A 26,237-nucleotide genomic window follows, 5' to 3' on the forward strand; every position below is an offset into this window, starting at 1 on the left:
CAAATAAGCCCTTCAATATTACCATATTCCATGTTTCATTCAGTTGATTAGCATATGGCAATCTGACATCAAAATTATGTATTCCATTTCCACACAGATCAACTCTGCATCTCACTGTCAATGTAAATCCAAACACTGCTTGAGAAGCAACACAGAGTCGAACAGAACTGGGCTGGAATTTCAACCTGATCATCTCTCATATATGGAGAATATGTTCCAAGACCACAGTGGATTCCAGAAGCAGAGGAGGTTACTAAACCCTAAATATTCTGTTTTTCTCTACCAATCACATGTCACTTAATGATAAAGACACATTCCGGAAATGCATCATTAGGTAATTTTGTCATTATGCAAAGATTGTAGAGTGCACCTACACAAACCTAGATGGTATAGGTCAACCACTTGATGTGGCTTCTGGATGCAATCAAGAGGTTTAGTAAGCAGGAGAGGCATGGGGCTGCTTCTGGGGTAACATGGCATTTTTAACAAGGCTTGTTTTACAGCGAGCCTTTTGCTAACTAGAAGGAGTGCACTCTAAAATAACTATAAGGAGTATAGTGTTGGCAGTGCATACACCAGTCGCACCGTCCCTTATGATCATTATTAAGGATTACATACCATATTGGATATCCCACATTTTTATGTGACTGGCAGCACAGTACGTCTATTTACAGCAGCATCACCACAAACACATAAGTGTTGTGCTATTACATTAGGACAGCTAAAAAAAAAATCACTAGGTGACAGAAATCACTAGGTGACAACCTCATGTGACCACCCTTGTAAATACCATCACTGACCAAATCATCATTACACGGTGCATGACTGGACAGACATACCTATAATATAGTTTAATTTACAAACTGGACCCAGTAAGAGATTAACAGTAAATAATAAAAAAAGAACAATTATAGCAACACATTGTAATCAAAATTATCTCAGACTTATGCATTATTCCTGGAATTTTCCATATAATATTTTTGGAGCTTGTTTGACTGTGGGTAACTGAAACTGTGGAAAGGGAACCCTCGGGTAAGGGGTAATTACTGCAAATAGAGTTGCAAATCTGGGTTTGTTACTAGAGCATCCTGAGCTTCCGTTTCCTAGTCTGTGAAATGTAGTTAATATCTGTCTGTTTACCTATAGCATCACTGTACAGGTGGGTGCTGGACATAAACAAGCCATTATTCTGAGATAGGAATTAACCGAGGTTGGTTACTTTTTAAAGAACTCAGAGCATTGCAACTTTAATGAGTGACAGCATGCCATCACCTCTCAAATTTTCACCCACACTCTTTGTTTTAACTCTGTACACATCCCCTTACAAAAAGCCTTACAACACAGACAGAAGAATATTTTATTCCTAATTTATAAAATGATTAGTTACTTCCCTTAAAACATATAATCAATTTATTTTACTTCTTACCTTTTCAATTTTTTCATCCAGCATTCTGAAGAATTCTTGTTGGCTTTCAGAGATGTGCATGCTAAAAAACAGACAGTAGTTAAGCACATATTTCAATGTTTCCTTAAACCTAACCCCCTCAAATGAAAAATGGCAAATCTCTAAACTTGAGGCAGACATTGATTTATTGTAGACCTTTTCACTAAAATACTCTGAAGTTATATTACGGATAAATGTCATTACAAGTAATCCTGCAAATATGTTTTGTAGTAGTCTATCAGTACCTACCATTTAAGGAATACAATTTCCTTTCAGTGTACAGATGTTATTTAGAGTAATGTTTCTGGGAGGTACCTGTCTTTGTGATTTAAAAAGAAATACAGCAAGGGCAAGCAGAACACGGCATATCTCAACCCTGTGTGTAACATATAAAGGAAATCCATCCCAGTTATATTGAAATGCGTATTTTACAGAGGTTATCAGCATCAGCCTGATATCTGGCTGACGGTACAGGTGAGGGATGGAGACAAACAGAGGACACAGCGATGGCCCCACGTTGCCCCCTATCACTTTCTGCACTGGTGACAGTGAATGCACCATGAATGTCTGGAACTGATCGCACGGGGACCGGGGAGCTCGTCAGGAGGCATGTCTGAGCAGCCCTTGCCTTCTCTGTCCTATGCTATGGAATAGCTGCTTAGTGAGATGTGGACGCGTTGGTCGGGACAAAACCCACAAAGGCAAGGTGAGCAGAGAACAATCACGGATGGGAAGGGTGTGGGCACGACGGGCCACAGTGGCAACATGGTTTTAAGGATGGCTGTTTCTACTGAGCAAATAGCTGTGAGTGTTCCAAGGAGGCTGAGGATGCTGGGTAAGAGATGTGCAGAGTTCCTTGCAGGTACTGTTGGTGCCTACTGGTTGTACTGTTTGGGGTGGGAGTGGAGGTGGGCTCTAGAACGGCTTCTTCTCTTCAAGCCAGGTATGGGCAGAAGCCATCTGATGTCCCCTTACCACGATGCCTCACAGTTTAGGGACCACAGGGAGAGGGAAAAGTGACCCAGAACTCTTCAGGCCTCCTGTAACAGTGGGGCTCAGAGGAGGTTCTGCCCTACGTGTCAAACCAAGATTTAACGTCCATGAGCACCAGCTCTGATATAAAAGGAAATCATTGCAAATATCTGACACCATGAATCATTTTGCGGTTCACAAAGCACTTGGTCATTCATTTTGCCGTCCTCTGTATGCTCATTCAAATAAAGTCCATGTCCTGTCTGGGGAATGGAACCTATCTTACACAGGTCTGAAAGGCAGAGCAGAGTCTGGGATAATAACGCAGTGACCAGTCTTCTCTCTGTAACCTCGGATGGAAAGGCCACTTCCCAGGTCCCTTATATTTTACTTTCTTAAGTACTAAAGCATTTTTTAGTTGGAGCTGCTTTGGATGCAAACCTTTCTAAACTGTATAGTCTTAATAGAGGATCCACTATGACATTGCTCAACTTTCACTTACTGACTCAGGGCCATTCCTGTGATCTTAAATCACCACAATATCTGGCCAGGGCCACCTGCATGGGTGGAGCTGGCTGCCTCTAAGCAAAACTCCAGAGTTTTAGTTCTTTGCTGGCCTTTGAGATTTTCCCCTCATCCCTTCACGTCTGAGAGGTGTAAGTCTTGTTCAGCTTCCCCCACTGCTGCTTCCATCCGTGCTTGGTCTCCGTCTGGCCAACTTGCTCAGCTGTGTCTCAAGTTAGTGCACAGGGCTCTGTGGGAGGAGCCGGGGCTTCCTGTGAGCACACCAGGTGAATCCTTCTGCATGCACTTTGGCTGCTCAGACACCTTTTTGGTGTCCTTCCTGTTCTTAGCCAAAGACTTGACAGATGAGGTTGCTGGACGGCTGCAGGCCCCGGACAGGCAGGGCATTAAGATATACATATGGTGCTGGGTTGTGGCTCAGTGGTAGAGCACTTGCCTCACATGTGTGAGGCACTGGGTTCAATCCTCAGCACCACATATAAATAAATGATTAAAATAAAGGTCCATCAACAACTAAAAAAATATTTTAAAAAAGATATACATAGATATCTTAGTATAGATCAACAAGCATATGTGTACATAGCTTCCCTTGGAAATCCCAAGATACCTCATAAAAAGTGACATTTTTAGGTCATTTAGAGTTCATAGTCAAAATTTTCTGATTGAGGTTCTAGGCTATATCACCTTGCATGTAATAGGAAGGCAATAAATATTTGTTAACTAATTGACAAAGTATTCTCTATTTCAATTCATGTGATTCGTGACCCTTCAGAGAGGCAGCACAGTTGGTTAGCTCGGGTGAGATGCGGGGTCCCAGGTTCCTCATCTATAAGCCAGCAGGCTGGTCTCTGAGGTCCTGTCTACCGCTAAGCACCCATGGCTGTTACTGAGTTCCATTGGCTTCTTTATTTAATGGTCACAACATGAAAACCGCGACATTTGGTGAGTACTAATACATACACACCTCAGGGGGACAAGTGAGGGCATCTTAACTCTGTAAACATGTCTGCCATCTCTGTGATCACTGATTGCAGGCTCAGGGGTCTGTAGCAGGGCTGGAGACCACAGGTGAAGACCACAGACCTCAGGATGGTGACACAAATACAAAAAGCATCAGTGGTTTCGATTTTGCGTCATGGAAATGCTGGCTGCTTTTCCTTCATCTGAGTGCATCAGAACATGCCTACCGGCCTTTTCTCCAGTCATTGACCCACTGAGCAGAGTTACACACTAGACTGGTCACTCCTGTCACCTTGAAATCAGTACTTCATTACCAACTGGATAAGAATTATTATTATCAGACCCCCGTGCACTAGACAAGCTCTCAACTCTGCTGTCACCGGGAGTGTGGTACACACTGCCAGAGGAGCAAATGCCCACACGAGGTCCCAGCTACCTGTGCGGTGAAATCTGAAAGTAGGGGGCTTACTTCCCTGTTTTGCATGGGTTCATTCCAGATAGAAGAACAGAAATCTTTTCAACAGGGGCAGAGATAGAATTTTTATCCTGATGAATTAATCTGCTTCAAATCAATTGATTCTCACCTGGATAAACACAGATCTTATCCTCCCATGTGGAAACCTGATCAACATAGCAGCATTAATATTAGTGTTCACTTTTGAGAATAAAAGCTGCACTGTGAGGAGCTGTCCCTGGGTAACAACTTGATTCTTAAAATCTTTCCAATGTGCAATTTGATGGTTGTGACTGGGGCGGGGAGAGGAGATGAGGCCTACTGGCTTCCTTGTCTGTCCTCAAGAAACAGACAGGGGCTATTGAATTGTTTATGACTTAAGTTTACCGTAACCATCAGTTTATACCTGGCTCTGAGATTCATTACCCCTAGAAATCTTTTACAAAAGCTTATACCTTGGTACCTGATGAAACTCTCTCTACCTTACAGAAGGCAATGTTTCTCTGGAGCACCTCCTGTGTCCCCAGTTGTGCTGTGTAACTCCGTGAGCTAACCCTGCACCCTTGAAGTCTCTTCTTTGGGACCTCTCAGCTTCATGGGACTATGGAGAGAACACTATGAAGTCTTCATGCAAAATAAATTAAGGAAGGGTGGCCAAAATGGGCTTTGGGACTAAAGGATCTATGACTATCATTTGTAATGATTTAAAAAAATAAAGTTTCCAGGGCTGAGGATGTAGCTCAAGGGTACAGCATTTGCCTGGCATGTGCAATGTCCTGGCTTTGATCCCCAGCACTGCAATAAACAAACAAATTTAAAAAAAAATACAGTCTCTAAATAATAAAAGCCTAAGCCCCCACCCCCTCAATAAAGAGGAAGCTAGGTTCTAATAATACGTCACCTGTGAAGGATGGAAGAATATACTACCCTCAAACATGCCACTTTGGCACAGTGATTATTTGAGTTCAAGATACTTAAAAAACCATGATTGCAGGAGGGCACCCTTTCTTCCTGAAGGCAGGAAAATAAAACTGCCATTGCTGGATGCTCTCCCTGTGCCAGGAGGAAAGAAGTCTTCTTAGTACTAGAGATGGGGAATCAGAGCCGAGAGGACTCCGTACAAACAGACCTTGTTAGAATCACTCTGACTTTCCTTTGTCTCCCCACGTACTTCAGGTTCTTTTCCACAATGGCCTCTTTCTGTCCAACCTAGTGTAGAAGCACTTTGGTGTGGCTCCTTCTTTGGATCTTCCTTTTCCCATGAGGGCTCCTGGGCACATGTACATGTTTTCATAACATTGCTATTGTGCTTCTCTGTGTGCTTCTCTCCTGTTCATCTGTCAACTCAGTTCAGGCTGGAAACCCCCGTGGTGGGGTGGACAGGGGGTAAAGTTTCGCCTCCCCTTCATCTCCAACAGTGCAGCTGAGTCACCCAGTGGGTTCCTGCTAAGTCTTGGCCTGAATCCTGTTATACCTCCATGATCATCATTAGCTTTCAAGTGGACTTCTGGGAACATTCATCCTAATCTTCATTTCACTGCAGACTCCTACACAGCTCACTTTTATTGACTGAGTTAATTATTTTGTTTCAAAAACAAAAACAAAAACAAAAACCTCAACAGTATAATAAGCACCCCCGAAGCCCAAACAAAAGCAACAGCTAGAACCCTGACAACCAGCTACGGCTAACTCCGCGTTAGTCCCCACTGTGTGTGCTCTGCCATGCCAGTGTGGCCATCCCTCTGTCACTTGACTTTGATTTGGTTTCCCTGCATCCCTATGTGAGCTTTTAAAGAGCCAATTATCCGTTTTAGTTGTTTTAACGTTATAAAGAGTGCACCAAGCCTTGTGTAATACTTTAGGAATTACTCTTTCCTCTAATAATATATTTCTAGGGTCTATCTGGCATTGTGCAAAGCTGCAGAACATTTGATTAAACTGCTGACTAACACTCCATTATGTGAGTGTAGTGCGGTTCATTTATCCAGCCTCCTGTTAACAGGGCTTTATTTATTTATTTTCTAATTATGAAAGACATTTTCACCAAGCACTGGGCATACATTATTTTCATTTAATCCCTAGCCTTATTAGACACAGAATTTTTCACTTCCAATTTTGCCTGAGAAAATGGAAACTCAAAGACCTGCCCAAGATAACAAGCTACTAAGAATGTGCCCTACGTTGGCATCAAGTGAAGGGATGAGGGTTACCTGTCTTTGTGGAATGCGACTGTCTTTCTGCTCATGGTGTGTGTGGGGAGTCTCACTATCTTACTTAATTGTATTTATATTTTTAAAATTGTGTGTTTATTAATGCATTAAAATTATACTTAATAGAAGGATTCACTGTGACACATTCACATGTACACTTAATGTAAACTGCCCCATGTCATTTACAGGAACACCCTTTCCCTCCCTCCTTCCTCTCCTTGGTCTCCTTTGTCTACATGACTGGTCTTCTATCTGTTTTATTTATTTATTTTAAATTTTATATGTATACAGATATTTTAGTTGTTGATGGACCTTTTATTTATTTATTTATTTATTTATATGTGGTGCTGAGAATTGAACCCAGTTCCTCACACATGCCAGGCAAGTGCTCTACCCAACTCCAGCCCTATTTATTTTTAACTGGTGCATTATAATTACACATAAAGTGGGATGCATTGTGACATATATGTATATGCACATTACATAATTTGGTCAATTTCATTTCACAGTTCTTTACCTCTTCCTCAATCTCTACCCCCTTCCTCTCCTCTCCTATTCTCCCTTCCGTTTTTGTGAGATCCCTCTTTTTCTCATCCCTTATTTCTCTCTCACTTCTCTATATGAGGGAAAACATTCATCCCTCAGCTCTCTGAGTCTGGCTTGTTTCCTACTTGGCACGATGCTCTCTGTTTCCATCCCTTTACCAGCAATGACATAACTTCTTTATGGCCGGGTACCTATACCACAGTCTGTATATACACACAACATTTTCTTTATCATTTCATCTGTTGACAGACATCTGGGCTGTTTCCATAACATTGCTATTGTGAATTGCGCTGCTGTAAACAATGAAATGCAGGTTTACTACAGCATGCTGACTTCAGTTCTTTTGGATAATCACCAAAAGTGGAGTGGAATAGCTGACTCATAGAGTGGTTCCATTCCTAATATGTTGAGGAATCTCCATACTGATTTCCATAGTGGTTGTACTATTCTGCAGTCCCACCGACAATATGTAAGTGTTCTTGTCTCCCCACATTCTTGCCAGGATTTATATTATTTATATTCTTGATGATTGCCATTCTAACTGGAGTGAGATGACATCTCAGTGTAGTTTTGGTTAGCATTCCTCTGATTGCTAAGGATGTTGAACACTTTTCATGCCTGTGTTGGCCATTTGCATTTCTTCCTTGAAGAAATGTCTGTTTGTCCTTTTGTTGATTGTATTATTTGATTTTTGGCATTTCTTTTGGTTCTTTATGTAATCTAGATACTAATCCTTTGTCAGAAGAGTAGTTGGCAAAGATTTTCTCCCATTCCTTATTTCTAGACACATATGACACTCAAACCAAAAGGATATGCATGAACCAAAACAGAACAGTAGCAAGTGACAAGATTGAAGCAAAAATAAACGCTTCCAGAAAAGAAAAGCCCAGGACCAGAGAGATTCTCAGCTCAGTTCTACGGATCTTTAAAGAAGAACTAATGGCAATCCTTCTCAAATTATGCTATGAAATAGAAAGAGGGGAACACCCCCAAACTTATCCTAGGAAAACCTAGTATTATCCTGTAACCAAAGGCAGAGATGGACACACCGAGGAAAGAAAACTACAGCTCAATATCCCTGATGAACAAAGATGCAAAACTCCTTAGTAAAATATTAGGAACCTGCATTCAAAAACACATTAAGATTTTCTAATTGTGATGCTAGGGACTGAAGCCAGGGCTTCACACACACTGGGCAAGTGTATGCTCTCTACCACTGACCTATACCCGCGGCCTTATCTTATCTCATTTATCTGCATCGTAAAAGATGATTTTTCTTGAGTCTTTACATGTCAGAGGATGAAAAGTAAAACTTTTCCCATGACCTTCCAGAAAGATTTCTTAGCTGAATTTCAGGTACCCGATGTTCTGATTCAGTTTAAAACACATACACAAGTGAGCATGCTGCTGTGTAGAAAACAGAGGATTTTCTTCATAATTTTAATGTAAACACATGAGCCAATTTAATAAACTTCCCTGAAAGCTGCGGCACAGTGTAGTCTACAAAGTGTGCCATGTCAGTGTGTCAAAGGTAAATAATGGGGCAGAGAAATAAATACTCCCCATTCAATCGCTCCATGTAAGTCAGACATGAGACAAGCATTTGAAATGGCACAGGGTTGTGGGTGAAGCTCAGTGGTACAGCACTTGCCCAGTGTGTGTGAAGCCCTGGCTTCAGTCCCTAGCATCACAATCAATCAATCTATCAAAACAGTGTATTTCAGAGGCCTTGAATGACTTTGTCGTTGTTTTCAGGGCTGGGGATCAAACTCAGACTAATCAAGCACTCTACTGCTGGCCTGTGTTCTCCCATCTTCAGAGGGCGTGGATGAAAAGGGGACCTGGCTGTTATCAGATATCTGTTGTCCCCAAAGGCAGACAAAGTGCACAAAAGTGATTAGTAGTGAGGCACAATAGGGAGGTCATGGTTATAGAACAACATTTACCTAAGGGTGAAAAAGAAAAGGTGATATCATTACACTGACATTGTAAACCACTTAAGTGGATTTTAAAGAGTTCAGTTTTCTCCAAAAGTAAAAATTAAATCACCAACCTCTACCCCCCAGGTGGCCCTGGCTGCGGCCATGCACAGATATTAAGCTAGGTTAAAGGGGTTATGACTGAGGTTATTTTTGCTTCAAATTTTTAGAAGGCCCAGAGATACAATGACTTCTTTTGCTTATTAACTCGAACATGTAATAGTCAAATTGGTTTTGAGGTAGGAGGCAACTATGCCATCTGTACCTGTAATTGGTTCATATTTAGGTGGAACACTGGCATAGTTTTTTCTCCTCAAAGCTCCTGTATTAATGCATTAATAATTTCAGAGGTGAAACAATTAGATTATGAGGTCTGTAACCTGATCCCAGTTAGGATGGACTAACTGGGTGGTAATTGTGAGCAGGAGGGGTGCAGCTGGAGGAGGTGGGTCACAGTGGCTTGCCCTGGAAAGGTACATCTTCCCTGTGGCTCCTCCCCCTCTCTGCTTCCTGGATGTCATGAGTGGAGCAGTGCCCCTCTGCCATGCCCTCTTGCCATGATGCTCGCATCATCTTTGGCCCAGAGCAATGGATTTGGCCTGCCATGGACTGACCCTCTAAAACCATGAACCAAAATAACTGTTTTCTCCTTTAAGCGGCTCTTATTGGGTATTCTGGTCACAGTGATGAAGAGCTGATTAACAAAAACACCACAGTAGAGATAGCTTCCTGGCTGCAGAAAGTACATTTCATTGTCAAGGTAGTCAGTTCTAGAACAATTTAGAAAACTACTAGTTATTTTTAACTTAAAAAAATGCATTCTCTATTTTATTAAAATATTTGTGGACTGTCATTTGTTGGTAATCAATAATTATATTTTTAAGTGCCCCATTCATCAAAGAAATGTAGCGAAACATTCATAGCATCATTGTTTACATGAGCTCTTGAGGATAAAACCATGTCCATCAAAAACATAATGGGTAACAAAACTGTGGCATGTTCTTGTGGTGGGTATGCTCTACATTGGTGAGAATGGATAGCTCATCCCTACACATTGAGTCAGAGGAAACTCGGAAGTGTTTCATGTGATATGACTTCTTCTTCTTCTTCTTCTTTTTTTAGTTGAGGATCTTTCTTCTTTTACTACTTCTTTAAATGCTTCCCACGCACCACCCCCCCAGGCTTGAACTGAACCTCACTCTCTCTGTGAAATTGTCCTACCACTGAGCTATATTTCCAGCCCTTTTTAAACTTTTTAATTGTGAAATACAAAACACATAGAAAATATGTTATTTGGTCATTTAAAAATAATTATTAAAGAAAAACCACATAATCACTACCCATAAGCAATTAGAAGGAACCACTGTTCTGAATTTAATGACTTTTCATGCCCTTGCTATTCTTTATTGTTTTATCTATACTTAAATACAATATATTGCTTCATTCTGTTTTTGAGTTTCCTCTGACTCAATGTGTAGGGATGGGCCATTCATTCTCACCAATGTAGAATATACCCACCATAAAAATATGTCACAGTTTTGTTACCCATTATGTTTTTGATAGACATTGGTTTTATCCTCAAAAGCTCATGTAAACAATGATGCTATGTTTCAAAATATGTCTCCTGGCATGGATGTTATAAGAGTTTCTTGAGGCAATACATCTGGGAGTGAAGGGTAAAGGTTCAATTTTATTAGACAATGTAAATGGTTTTCCAAAGTAATCACTAGTTCATATTCCCATGAGCAGAGGTTAAGAATTTCTCTTGTTCCACATCCTGGTCAACTTTCTGTATGTCTGATTCTTGCAAATCTGGTGGTAAGATGCAACATTTTTTTTTCATATACATTAACCATTCACATTTTTCCTTCAAATGGCAGTTGGTGTCTTAAGCCTGTTGGTCCACAGTGTCTCTGTCCTTATTCATTTGCAGAATTCTTTTCTATGTTCTGGAAACCCAGTTATTGTCATTTATATGGTCTTCTCCATTTTGTGGTCTCTCTTGATTTGATACGTAGGAGTTCTTAATTTCAGGGTAGTACATTGATTTTTCCTTAAAATTGACACCTTTTGCGTCTTACTCAAAATTCTTCTCTGTCCCACAATCATGAAGCTATTTCTCTTTCTTTTCTTCAATTTGGCCTGGAACTGTCAGCTTTCGCAAGAATTGTGTGTTTGGGGACTCTCTATTCTGTTTGGGGCCACACTGTCTGCTTTACTAAAGCTTTATAATAAGTCTTTATTACCAGGTAGGCAAAATGGAGCTCACTCTGAAAACAATTTCAGCTTTAAAAACAATATAAGGAAAGTCGGAACTAGAACTTACTTTGCTCTGGGTTGATGAACTAATCCAGGAATCTCTTTGTTAGTTTTAAGTCTTACATTTGAGCTGGCACTTTTTTCCTGAAACACACAAACACAAACATACGAGACAAGATCAGAATCCGCAATTAAACCATAGCATGAATTTTCATCACAGAAAGTGGTTCCTTCACGAGGACAAGAGTCCTTGCAAAGATGTCACACAACACGGTGGAGCCTGCCAGACATTTTAACAGGAAACACTGTCCAGAAGGAGGAATTAGCTTTATAACAGCCATGACTGTTTAGAAAACACTGTGCCGCTAGTGTTCAACTCCTCAATTCTAATAGCCAGAGAGTCAAAGAACAGAAGGTTCTCACGTCAAAAAGAGGAGCAGCAGTCAGGGTCACTGGCCAGGTGAACGGACTTCATTGTGTTTTATTTGTGAAAGACAAACTGTAGTTACAGGGACATCAACTTTGCACAAGTCCCCAGCTGTGACAAGGCCAAGAACACAACTAAAAATAACAACTCTTTTCACCCCACAACAAGTAGTGGGATTGAACTCAGCTGAATTAATAAAATGCAATTCTAGACTGTATGCAAGAAGCATTTCTTTGGCTTTTCACCTTATCTGATTTCTTTATTCTCAGTATACCAGCCACATGGCAGAGAGATGCTCTCAGATCATAAAGTGCCACGTATCAGGAAGCACACTACCTCGACTACATGGCTCTTCTGTTGGGAAATGTTCAAAGTACTTCAAATTTCCTTACAAAGCTTAACCCGCCAACTAAAAGCAAAGACTGTTCTGACCCTCGGTAACAGGTGACAACAGATATTCAAGGAACTCAAGATATGGCCATGATTTAAGACCCCGTCTATGGGGAGGAATAAAAACTGCTGTGGTCCAGCTCCACATCATCACATGTGGAGGGACGTGAGATGACAAGTAGAACAGATGTCCCCAAATGGACTCTTTTACCTTCCTATTTCTCCCAAGACAATCTGAAGGTAGTTATGCCAATGAAGTTCCAATGACTTTTATGCTGTGGTTGTTATTTATCATCAAACATGAGCTTATCTGCAGCTCTCTAAAACATGTGGTAATTTTGTTTATGTTTTTCTAGGAAAAGAAACTACCATAATTCTCTTGTCGTGTCTCCTATCTTCCCAACCTTACATTAAACTTAACGATGTTTTCAGGAGCATTTATGAAGTGTGAAATATATACTGCCTCCTCTGCTGCTGATGTAATGAACTATCTTGTCTTTTACAAAACAGGTGGAAGAAATTGGAAAACTATCATTGCACTAGCTCTAGAAGGGCAGGGCCTGTCCCTCTCTACCCACCACAGGGGGCTGGGATGCCTGGCTCTTCATGGAAGGTGCTCAGCAGATAATGGCAGACTGACCGACTTTGTCAACAAACAATTTACTTCTCTTTAAAAAGATGAAAATAGCTCCCTGCAGGGCTGAGGACAAATGTCCTTCCAAGTTGTATATTTTCTCCCTTAAACTGTCTGTCCTCTTAGGTTCAATTCCGAAAATGGGTCTGTGTGAGATGGTAGACCCTGATCCTTTTTCTCCATTCACCCAATCTCCAAACTATTTTTATTTTTTCATGGTACTGAGGACCAAATCCAGGGCCTGGCATATGCTAAACAAGTGCTCAACCACTGAGCTACATCCACAGCCCATCTCCCAAACTCTGTGAGCTTAAATGATGATACCAAAATTTTCAAAACTGCCGTGACAGGAAAGGAAACTTGTATTCTTAACTCTAAGAATCTAAGTGATATACAATTGTAGTCTATTGTTATTCAGTTTATTAAAAGCAAAGACTATAATTACATTGCCTCATCAAATCTTCCTTGAATACCTATTGTGTAGTTGTTAAGCAAAGAAAAAATTTCCCAGACAACAGTGGCTCAATGGACAGTCAGGAGAGAGGACCACCTGTCCTCAGCACTGCATCACTCACAGGTATGTACTCCCAGGACCAGAGGGGCAAAGCCCCAGCTGAAACACACACATACACACACAATTACAAAATATTTCTATTATGCATTCATAATGTATTAATTTTTAATTCACCAAAACTAACAGTAACACTGAACACATACTATAAGTCGGGTACTATTCAAAATGATTTACATGTATTACTTTATTGTTCATAAATATTTATATATAAACTCATTTCCATGCCTACAATACCCCTCTGAGAGAGGTACCATCGTTGTCCCCAGTTTATAAATAAGCAAGCCAAGGCCTGGAGATGTGTAGTACTTCTCTGAGAGCAACCAGTGCTAAGTAGAAGGATTGGGATTTGAAATTAAGTCCTCTGGCTCCAGAGTCCAAGCTGTTCTCCACCAAGCCAGTGGTTGTCTAACTTTTTAGTATCAAAGCCTTTTTACCTATAATCTTCAAATTTTGACACATTTCATTACACCATATGAATTTTTTTTTTCATTTATTGATACCACTGTCCATCTTATCAGAAAATTCTTGACTGCCACTGTCAAGCTCATGATGGTGGATATAAAAATTTTCCAAAATTCTAGTTTTGGGTTTACTATTTGACTTTTATCAATGGCAACAAAGACTGTCAGTTATTTAATTGAAACTTACAAGCTCTCTTCATTCATTTTTGAGAAAATGATTAGCCAAATCCCCAGGTCTGAATATCAGTGATTTATCTTTTAGGATTTTTTTTTTTAAGTAGTAATGACATCTATTAAAAAAAAAGGACTGCTAGTTTAGCTGGCAACTCAATCAACTGTACAAGTGCTTTCCTCATAATAACCATCTTACTTGGTATGTTGAGGAAATGCATTCTGTGTATTTCCCAATTTATCACAAAGACTATCAAAAAGATGTGTCCAAGCTCTCCAGATTTACTAAACTAATAAAACTAAATAATTTGTACTGTTTCATCAAGGCCATTCTGAAATGAAAATAGTCTATATTTTTCTGCTATGAGTCCATGGTAGTGGTGAATACAATGACTACTATATTTGTCTGTTTTCTATTGCTGTAACAAAATACCTGAAGCTGAGTATTGTATTTTAAAAAGAGGTTTATTTAGTTTAGTTTGAGGCTGAAAGTCCAAGATCAGGCAGCCCATCTGTTCTGCCTCTGGTGAGGACCCATTGGCTGCAAGACAACATGATCGAGAAACAGAAAGGGAAATAGCTCTGTGCAGAAGGAGCCAAGTGTGCATGCTTCATAACAACCCACTCTCAAGATAGTTACATAACTTCCTGAGACCAGCATTAGTCTCTTCAGAGGTCAGTGCCCCAGCAACCTAATGACCCTAATGACCTCTTCCCTCATACTGAGCCCCACCTCTTAAAGGTTCTACTATCTCTCAACATGCCACACTAAGGGCCAGGCCTCCAGCTCATGAATCTTTGGGAGGCAAAGCGCAATCAAATCATAGCAAATACTAACAAGGTTTCATGCCACTGCCTCAATTTAGATACCAGCAGTTTATCTACTGCTGCTATTGTACCACTAGTACAGATGTCACACAACGAAAAAGACAAATAGCTCCTTAGGGAACCCAACGGTCTGCAGACTATATATATAATTTTTTTTTCAACTTGAATTGCTGGCATTTATTATATATAAAATTCTCATTAATTTACAACACATTTCAATGCCAGATGCATCTGAATAGTCACATGAATCACATCTCCTCTTTTTTTTCTACAGCTTTGAAATGTGTCAATATACATATTAATTTAATTGCATATATTTATTTGCTATGCTATGCTAACATTCATGTTTATTAGCATGTAGAATTTCCCATTAATTTTTGCAGACCACACTTTGACCATAGTGTGTCTCTATTAGCATAGGAAAAAAACCCTGATTATTTAATTATGCTGTATACCTTACTTTTAAAAAAGTTTAATAACTTTACTGGGGTAAAATTTTATCTCCCATAGGATTTCCCCCTTATAATGGTACAATTAAACAACTCTGGTAAATGTAGAGCTGTGTGATCTTCTCTACGATCTAGTTTCAAAGCAATCATTCCCAGAAGCTGCCTTTCTCATAACCAGTTGCAGTTAATCCCTGTTCTTATCTGCAGATCCAGGCAAACTATAGATTTGCTGTCTATCGCAGTGAATTTGCATTTCCAGATTCATATAAATGGAACCATGATATGTAGCCCTTTGCATCTGGCATTTCACTTAGCATATATTTTTTTCTCACTACTGAGGATTGAACTCGGTCTCCTTGATGCTGGGCAAGCACTCTGCCACAGGGCTACATCCCCATCCCTAGCGTAATATTTCTGAGGTTTGTTGTACCTTGGATTGGTATTTCATTTAATTGCTAAATAACATCCCAATGTACTAATATACCACCTTTTATTCTCCTTTCCATCACTTGACGGTCATTTGGACCATTTTCAGTTTGTGCTGTTATGAATAATGCTGCTATAGACATTCACATGCAAGTGTTTGTGCAGACAGGTTTTCATTTCTCTCGAGCAGATTCCTAGGAGCAGAAATGCTGGATTCCATAGTAAGTTTATGTTTCGCTATTTAAGATATTGGCAAACTGTTGTCCAAAGGGGATGCAGCATTTCACCCCTCCAACAACGCGTGATGATTCCAGCTTCTCCACGTCCCCTGCATTAGCACTTGGTGTCGTCTTTTTGATGATTGCCATTGGGTATGTAGTGGGGTCTTTGTGTAGGCTTTGGTTGTAAAATGTGATTTCTCAAAGGCTCATTCTTATATTTCTGTGTATCTCAAACACCTGGCACCTTACTACATGGGAGTGTTTGTGTATTTGCTGGCTGGCTGCACTTCTGAAAAGAAGTCAGTTTAATATTTGATTATAAACATCATTTAACTTCTATTTTGGGAATGTTTTGTTGGGGAAAGGGAGGTTTGGAGACATCTGCCTACTTTAAAAAACAAACAAACAAAAAAAGAACGAGGCTGTGAATGTAGCTTGGTGGTAGCTCACCTGCTTAGCACATGCGAGGTGTCTGGGTTGGATCCCCAGTAGTGCAAAAATAAATATAAATAAGACATTTTTAAAAAGGAGAAGCAGCAGCAAGCCAGCAGGGCTGGAGGAAGAAGGAGAAGGAGGTCACTGGTGGGAGCGGTGGAGACATGAGGTCACCCCTAGAAGCAGCTGAGATGGAGCAGACCCAGTGGAGGGGGCTGAGAGCCATGTGACAGCTGAGCTGCTCCAGGAATAGGAAAAGAGAATTCAACTGGGAGATGGAAGAGGTGACTAAGATATTGTTTCCCTTGGCAAGACAAAAACGGTTTTGATGGTATGTGACCTTTGTAAACTAAGTACTCTATCTAAAATAAACCGGCAACCACAGGGACTAAGATGAAGCCGTCGAAAAGGGCAGGTTATTTTTCATGGTCCACCCACACTTGTGTCAGAACCATCTGGAAGGCTGATAAAAATGCACATTCTCAGGCCTCCCTCCAGGCACCCTGAGCATGGGTCTCTGTGACTGAGGCCCAGGAACCCGCAATTTAAACAAGAGTCCTAGGTGATCCTTTAAAACGTTCGAGAACTTCTATTGCATTTCGGATTTCCCCATTTGCTGGTCTGCAGAGCAGTTTTCAAATTGAGCCCTGGGGTTCCACAGAGTTGCCTCAGGTCAACAGGAGGCTTGCTAAAGCAGCAACCCCTTGGATTTTCACACTTACGGGGCTCTGACAGTTGGAAAAAGCATCTATTTTTCAAAATTGTTGGCACCCTACAATCAGTTAATGATGGACTTATTGAAACAGCAAACTGAACACATTGTTCCTTTGCTTGGAATCATTTCATTTCTTTGTGAACAGAGTACACTTGTCATGTCAGAGTAAACTTATTACTCCCGACGTAGTTTCTGCGATGCCGAAGACAGACTGACTGTGTTTATGCTGCTGCTGAAAGCCACCGTGGGAAAGGGAGCCTACCAGAAGGCGTCCACGGCTTTGCTTCCTGAGACATCCCGCCAACCTCTCCTCTTCAATTCTCAAGGAGGCAATGCCATGTTAGGATGCTGGCAGAGAGCAGCTTCTCTGTTTGGGAGGGATGCAACTTCTCTCCTCTCACTTCTTGGCCTCTTTCGTCTCAGGGTGAGAGGACTGAGGAGCAGGAGCTCAGCCAGGTTCCCTTTTCTAGTTGGTCTTGAGTTGGAAGCCTGGTGGGGAAATCTCATGTTCTCCTCCTGGGCCCAACGGTAGGAAGTTCTGTCTGACACAGAATCCCTGGGGTCAGAAAAGTCGTCGGGGTTGAAGAACAAATAACAGCTCCTGGGACTGTTAATAAGATCTACACGCAGAGAAAGGACACAAAGGCATGAAATGGAAACTCTCAAAGGGTTTGCCCTACACATGACTCGTGTGTGTGTGTGTGTGTATTTGAACCACTGCATTTCAGAAAGTACATGAAAACTAGATAAAGTAAATACTATGGTAACCATAATCAGGAGATTTGGGAGTATATACACACATTTTAAAAACAGGAACACATTTGGATATAAAATAAATAATCCTTTCAGCTTTTACGGAGAAACCCCTAGGATGTAATCACAAGGAAAACAATCTCATTTGACATTGTGCATGTGATTTTTCAAGTGCTAGTAAGATGAGATTGGATGTGGTCGCTTTCAAGTGCAAAGAACTTTAAATTCTGTCTTTCCAAAAGCTGGTGATTATGTGAGCTGCCCTCACTCCACCAGAATCACTGGATGTTTGCAAATGGAAATGCCCAAGCCACCAGATGCAGCCATAGAATAAAAGTGGTGCTAGGGATCCAACCCAGGGCCTAGTGCATGCGAGGCAAGGGCTTTACCACTGACCTAGGTCCCCAGCCTCCAGATGTAGCTACTACCGTGGGCCATTACCATTAGGTGAAGTCAACACTTCATAATTACTTGCCCATGAAGATTATTAGAATTATTAGAATTTTGTTAGAATTATTTAATCACGATGAAAAATCTGAGCTTTTTGGAAATCTTTTTTTTCTATAAAATGAAAGAGTGTTTTATATCATGCTGTGCATCTCATTTTATATCAAACAATATAAAGTGAGGCAAATCAGTGTTTAAAGCAACTAATATTTTTCACATAGTTGTTTCTCAAAGTAGACTGGAAAAAATTTAAAAGAATCTTCAGAAACTAAATGGAGGTGTTAAGAAATTGCTCAGAACAGATTTAATTGCATACCAACAAATTTAGAACAAAGTCATTAAGTCATGATGTCACTAATTAATAGAAATAAGCAATCATGTTCTGCTGGGAATTTTAAGTTAAGGATATTTTGAAAAAAATGCTGTCTCTTGAAGTTTCTCAAAGAAATATCACACACATGAAGAAAATCAGTGAATTTGGAGGAATCATATTCAATTTTTGCTCAAGAGGCTTCTATTAGTAAGGATAAGGGAGATTCCCCAGAATCCTGACACTGGAGCAGAAAAGCTGCTCCCAGTGTCAGGAGTTCAAGGGAGCACATTCACCATCCAGGTCTAATGAAGGATGCAGGAGCCTTGCTTATCCCAGTCCCAGAGCACTCAGGCCCCATGTCAACATGTGCTTTCAAGGTCACTATGGCTGAAGTTGAGCAAAGGTTACATGCTCGTATTGACTTGACCCAAGTATGTCACAGGATTACTAAATTCAAGAATGGGGAAAACACAATCTTACTATGTATTTGACAGGAGAGCTAGAATATTAACATACATCCCTAATAGCCACCATCATCCTAATTTAAAAAAAAATTATGATGCCAGAACTACCTAATAGCGAACACAGAGGTCTTCCTTCTGTGTGGTCTGATGTCCAACTCTGCCAAGTATCTCATTTATATCGACACATATGTGCTTCATTAGGAACATGAAAGAAAACCTTTAATGAAGGTTTAAACTGAGACAAAATGCCATTTGGGGGTTAGAATTCAAAACAGGCTAAAACTACTTGGTTAGCTGACCATTGTGGTTAGCATTAGTGAATTATGCTAAATGCAACCTGGACACAACAAAATCTATAGTTTATACTCCAAAAGACCACACACACACACACATACACACACACACCTTAGTTTCTCCACTTCTCATTTTTCTTTTCCAACCATCCAAAAAGCACAAATATTTGAGAATGGAAATCACATTCACCATATTCCATAGTAACAAGAGCAATGCTCTTAAGAATTCAACTGTCAACTATGCCTGCCTCCTGGTGCCTAGAAGATTGCATTTAAGATATGAGGAGCACAGAATTATCATGCTGTAAAACTAGACTTCTGTAGTGAGTAAAAACAGAGCTAGAAGAAAAAAAAAACAAAGTATAATTTGATTGAAGTTCACAAAATAGTAGGACAAAAAATGTATCATCTACATGCATTAAATATTTTAACAAATAAAAAGCTACCATTTGTATAGAATTGCTAAATATTTCCCATGATAAACCAAAATCTTAGGTTTTTCTCACTACATGGAGAAACTGCAAAATGTCAAAGCTAAAAACAAAATTAAACAATCCAGTTTTTCATAAAGGCATGATCTTTCTTCTTGCATTCGCCATGTTGTATAAGCCAGGCAAAGTTTAAACTCAGAATCCAGCCCTCCAAATCTGTCTGGACATACCCACAACTATCTTTAACCCCAAAACTGAATCTGATGTATTAGTTTCCTATTGCTGCAGTAATAAATTAACACAAATTTAGTGGCTTAAAACAACACACATTTATTATCTCACACTTCTGGAAGTCAGATCAAAAATTGGTCCACAGGACTATAAAACTTCATGGAGGCTCTAGGAGACAATCTGTTTCCTTGACTTTCCTAGCTTCTAGATACCACCTATTTTCTTGGCTCATGGTCCTCTTCTCTATCTTCAAAACCAGAGTGTAGCACTTTTCTCTTTTCCAACCTCTGTATCAGTCTTCTTTCTCTAACTCTGATACTTATAAGAGGATCCTTCTTATAAGGACCCTTGTGGCTATACTGGGTCTGTCCACATAATTCAAGATAATATTAAGATTTTTTCATTTAATCAGTTCTGCAACGTCCCTTTTACCACGTCAAGAACTGTATCTATGGGTTCCATGGATTTGGATGTGGCCACCTTTGGAGATGTTACTGTGCTTCTCATCACAGTGTGCCCTCTGTTTCCCAGAGAGCTACACCCATTCCACATGCAAAATATATTTACCCATCCCAAGATCTCTCAAATTCTCAACCCATTATGGCATCTACTTAAGATTCAAATCCACCCAAGTCCCATCAGCTCCAAAGTTGTAAGTCTCATTATCCACGTCATCTAAATTCAATTGGCTGAAGCTCTGGCTACAATCCACCTTACAGCAGAATTCCTCTCCATCTATGAACCGGTGGAACTAGATAGCAAGTTATCTGCTTCCAAAATACAATGGTGGATATGCATAAAATGACAGCTATAAGTATTCTCATTCAAAAGAGAAGAAAAAGGGGGAAAAAAAACCAAGGGATCACCAATCCAAACAATTCCAAAATCTAACTGGGCAAACTCCATTAGGCTTCAAGGTCTGGGAATAATTCTCTGTGGCTTGGGACTCTGCCTTCTGGGTCTGCAACTCTTGTCTCTGTAGTCACTCTTTCTTCCTGAAGGGTAGCACATGTTTGCAGCTGAGTAGTTTTATCAGTTTGTTTCCTGCCTGTAGAATTTTGGAATAAGACAATTTTCTTTCATATAATCCTTTCGGTTCCCTTCAGTCAAAAGGGCATTTTCTGGCGGTCTAACATTCCCAAGAATCCATGAGCTTGGCCGGGTGTGGAGGTGCAGGCCTGTAATCCCAGTGACTCAGGGGGCTAAGGCAGGAGAATTGCAAGTTCAAAGCCATCCTCAGCAACTTATCAAGACTCTGTCACAAAATTAAAAAATAAAAAGAGCTGGGGATGTGGCTCAGTGGTTAAGTTCTCCCCCTAGGTTCAATCACCAGTACAAAAAAAAAAAAAAAAAAAATTCCTGGGTCTTCTGCATTTATCACGGGAATTCACTCCCACTAGACAAAAGGTTCCTCTACATATTTTCCTGGATAACCAATCCATCCCTATTCTTGGCTTTTACTGAGATGCCTGAGTAAATTCATAAATCACATGCCTAATCTATTCAGAGAGCCATCTGTGTGACTAAACACGTTGACCTTTCGATCCTTCCCAGGAATTAGCAAAGGGTTATCCAGCCACACCCTTGGCCTTCTCTCCAGAGCACACTTTCCTAATAGTCTCCTAGTTCTTAGTGTCTTCTGCAATGTGGATAGAACAAGAAGTTCCCAAACCATAGAGTGATGGTCCCTTTTTACATAATAGTTGTTTCCTCAATTTATCTCTTTCCTCTCAGATTTTACTATAAGCAGCAAGAAGTAGTCAGGCTGGGACTCGAATGTTTTGCTGGGAATCTCAGCCAAAGATTCAAGTTCATTGCTTACAAGTTCTGCTTTCCATATAGCGGAGAAGAGGTTCAGCTCAGCCCTTTGCTTCTGTATCACAAGGATCACCTCTTCCCCACCTTCCAACAACACACTCCTCAATTCCTGTAGATCTCTTGGGAATGCTGCCTTTCACCTCCATATTTCTTTTTCTACCACTAAGTTCCATCTCCAGTCCTTTATATTTTTTGAGATAGGTCACACTAAGTTGCTTAGCCTGGCCTCCAACCTGCCATCCTCCTGCCTCACTCCCAAGTCACTGGGACTGCAAGGTATGACATGGTGACCAGCCTTAGGTCCACATGTCCACCAACAGTCTGTCTGTGACAAATAGATATGAATTTTATCTAACATTTTATCTAACTTTTCTCTGAGCCCTTGCCAGCAGAGTTGTCAGCGTCTGTTCAAAGCAATTTAAGCTTTTTTTAAAAATCATTTTCCTCAAAAATTTTCAAATCTCGAATCACTTTACAATTCCAAAGCCTTCATCACATTTTTTAGGTACTTATTACAGCAGCATCATGTTCCAAGTTGACAAAGTCTGTATTCTTTGCTTACAGCAACTTAACAAATGGCCACAAAATGATGGCTCAGACACAGAAAGAAGTGTAAGAAGTCTAAAACTGCTTTGAAGAACTGTCTTCTCTCTGGATGCTCCAGGAGAGAATATCTCCTTCTTTTTCAGCTTCTAGAAGCTGCATATCTTGGCACAAGGTTTGCTTCTTCATCCTCATGTTCCTCCATCTCCCATCTTGGCATTTCTCCTTCAGACCTCTGCTCCCAACTTTATATCTTTTTTTTTTCTAACTGTGATCCTTCTGCCTCCCTCTTAAAAGAATTCTTGTGATTATATTGGGTCCACCTGAAGAATTCAGGGAGCCCTCCCTGTTTCAAGATCCTTAATTAGTCACATCTGCAAAGTTCCTTTTGTCATGCAAGGTAACCCATTCACAGACTTTGAGCATTATGACATGAACATCTTTGGGGAGGGATAATCGTTACTCAGCCTATCCCACCTGTGACACTCCCTCCTCTCCGTCCAAATCAATATTGAAACCAGGTCCATGGCTTACAATCAAAAGCATATTACTAAGTACTAGTGGAAAACCATACTGGAGAAATTAAGGGGTCCATTCTTCACTAAAGCATTATTTAATGGTACTTAGGTGCCAGAAAGTGCTGGGAGGTCAGAGATACAATCCTCACCCACTAAGAACAAATAAAAAAGCAAAGAGATGTTTTAAAAGGAGAGAGTTAGATATGGCGGAAGCAGTAGGAACAACTCTGGGAAGGAGGGAAACTTCTTGTAGGAGTAACCAGGCAGGTTGGGTCTTGAAGGGGGATGAATGGGGACACTTTAGGGAAAGGAGAGAGCGTGTCCTGGACTGAGGACCACCTAGAGTCTGGGATTGCAGGGGTGCAGGGGAGGATGGAGATGAGTAGAGGGCTGGGCCGCCAAGCAGCTTAGACTCAAGAATTTGGATTTCCTTCTGAAACAAGGAGAAGCCACTGAGGGGGTTTATGAAGCTTTTGACAAAATGTCAGAACTGTGTTTCAAAGATGGACGCAGAAAGCCACCAGGAAGCAATGCCAGTGAGTCTGGAGAGATCCTCTGAGTAGATAGAGAATGGGCTCTGGAGTCAGACCTCCTTACCGCTCTGCTTGAACGACCTTGAGCACCTTACCTGACTGCTGTGCTCCAGTGCCTTCGGCTATGAAGTGGGGATAAAAGCAGTACCTGCTTCCGTGGGCTGTGTATTATGTAAAACATGCACAACAGAAGACCACTCATATTAATAAAATAGCCGCTCTGGGAATGGAGAAGAGGGAGCTGTGGAGAGAATCAGTGAGTGCCTGTTACACACTAGGCACCTTGCTTGGCTGTGAGGGACAACAGGGAAAAGACAAATGAGATCCCTGTCCTCATGGAGCAACTGTAAGTGCCAGAGAAGCAAAATCCAAATGGTTCAACAATGATAAGAACTGGTGCGGAGCGTGGTGGGGCACACCTGTAATTCCAGTGACTTGGGAGGCTGAGGCAGGAGGATTTCAAGGATTTCAGGAGTTCAAGGCTAGGCTCAGTAACTTAGGGAGACCCTGTCTCAAAAGAAAAAAAAATAAACAGGGCTGGGGATGTAGCTCAGTGGTAAGTGCCCCTGGGTTTAATCCACAGTACAAAAAAAAAAAAAGTTGATAAAATTTGAGGTCAAGAGAATGTATGCGGGGGAGTAGGGGAAGGTAATAGTACACATTCTAAGTAAAGGCGTTTTCTGGGCAAGAAAAAGAACAGTGACTCTATTGATGCAGAGGTGATTTTTCTTTCTTTCTTCTTCTTTTTTTTAAGGTGAATAAAACTCAAGCTTCAAGACCTACACTTGGATGGCCCAAACAGAATAAATTAGAAGAAACAGATTTCTGCAGGAGTGGGACAGGTGAGAGCTGAGTCACATATGCATTGGGTTGGGGACACTGTCACAGCAAAGCACTGGAGACAGAGGGGACACTGGTCTGACAGCTTGGATACCCGAGGGGCGTGGAGTATGAAACAAAGACAAGCCACCTGGGCTCAGAGCTGGGTGCAGAGTCCAGGGCACAAAGGAAGATGGGATGAAGCCGAGCTCTGAGCCTTCGCCACAGCCCCTGGGCTCCACAAGGCAAATTAAGTCTTCTGGATTTTATTGTAGGAGTAAGGGAGAGCCTCTGAAGGTTTTTAGGTAGAGAAGTCAGGGGACCTGACTGATCTGAGTTCTAGAAAGATCACTCTGCACAGCGGGAGCGAGTCGGTTGCAACAATCCTGGTGAGGAAACAAGGGCAGGCTTTTTAGCTGGGCATTTGGATAGACTGTGGCTGTGTGGGGTGAACCCGAAGGTGGTTGGTAATAAAGACCAGAGAGGACTCTCAAGGGAAGTGCTGATGAGGAGACAGGAGTGGGTGAGAAGTGAGCTCAGAGTGCTTTGAGAACTCCATCTGTGTCTGTTAGGACTGTCTAGGTGAAAAGAGCCAGAAACTCAATTTGATCGACCTCAAGCAGAAGAGGGATTTATTGACTCACCTAACAGGGAGGGGGTCTCTGAGCCTGCCTGACAGGCCCAGGTAGTCAGGCAGTGACCCCTCTCCCCCTCGCTCATCTTTGCTTAGCTTCCTGGTTTCACAGGTTTCATAAGCCCCCTGGAAGCTCTAGATCAATCCTTCCAACTCTGCCACTCGATAGGCAAGACAGTCTTTCCTGTTAGCCCCAGAGACAAGAACCCTAGGGAAACACTGGTCAGCTGGGCAGTCAGGGGCCCGCCACTGTCATGGTGGTGAGTGGAGGGTCCCCACCAGAGAGTGGGCACTGGCTGGGAAGGAAGCAACAGTCTCCCCATCTTTCATTCACCTGCCCATGACCTCTCTCTAGTACAATTTTTTTTTCTATTAGTACATGTGAATTTATATAAGATATATAATCTCTGTATGTATTATGACTTTTTAAGTATGCTTATTTATTTTTATTTTTCTCACGTAATGGGTTTAAGTTTTGAACTGGTAAAAAAAAATTATTTCTTTTTCCAGCACTTTTAAAATTTAATTTATTTAAAATTGATACATAGAAAGGTACAAATGGTACATATGTATGGGGGGTGCCCTCTTGCCGCCCTTTTGTGGTAAGTCCTGGTTAATTTTAAATTCAGCTGTCTGCTTCCTATCAGAGTAAAGGAGGGGGAGTCGGTGTTTTAATGGTCCCTCCCCACCTGGCTTTTCAGCTAATACAAACATCAGTTCTGTTGTGCTATAACTAATTTACAGTGTGGACACAGTCAGCTGCTAGATTTCTATACACAGTCTTGACAGCCAGTAAGCAAATTTGGCATGTTTCATTATTAATGGCCTCTTAGCCCAAGTCTCCCAAATACAGACCGGCTGTGGCTGGATTTGGGGGTTGAAAAACTCTTTAAAATGGAAATATGTTCAGGCAATAAACTGTGAACACCACTCTTTTTTTTTTTTTTCTCTCTCTCTCTCTCCTTTTAGAGAAATGTGCTGCTAGAAATAACTTCATTATAAACTTTGCAAACAGAATCAATCCTGACATCCTTTCAAAGGGGGTGTGTTTAGCCAGGAGTTTCTAAACCTTCTAGAAAAGCTCTCCTATACATGTGCCCCCCAATTTGGTCCATGGGGGACACACTGCAGCCTGACACGGTGGCCTGTCACTTGAGAAAAGATCAGAACAAATGATCCATGTCACCGCTGCTCCCATTTCTCTCCTCTCTGAAGTTCTTTACAATTAGGGTTTCACTGCTGAGATAATGAGCCTGAGTTTCCTGAGTCTACCTTGTGTAAAACGGGTTCTGGATCTTTCATCTCATTTCCTCTCTTCTTCCGCTCCTTCTGGGTCCTACCAGGAAAATTAGTTTTCAGA

The 26,237-nt window shown here is 41.1% G+C and overlaps 1 protein-coding gene across 1 annotated transcript in view; it reads right to left on the reverse strand.

Moving 5' to 3' along the window:
• C12H1orf21 (chromosome 12 C1orf21 homolog) overlaps positions 1–26,237 on the reverse strand; it is a 211,764-nt gene that overhangs the window by 21,480 nt on the left and 164,047 nt on the right. Inside the window, exons 4-5 of the mRNA XM_027935032.2 lie at positions 11,417–11,493; positions 1,427–1,487 (exon numbers count right to left, since the gene is read on the reverse strand). Of these exons, the coding sequence (XP_027790833.1) occupies positions 1,427–1,487; positions 11,417–11,493 (138 nt within the window). The remainder of the gene's footprint in view (positions 1–1,426; positions 1,488–11,416; positions 11,494–26,237) is intronic.

Source organism: Marmota flaviventris, chromosome 12, assembly GCF_047511675.1.
Source record: "Marmota flaviventris isolate mMarFla1 chromosome 12, mMarFla1.hap1, whole genome shotgun sequence".
NCBI classification, from domain to species: Eukaryota; Metazoa; Chordata; class Mammalia; order Rodentia; family Sciuridae; genus Marmota; species Marmota flaviventris.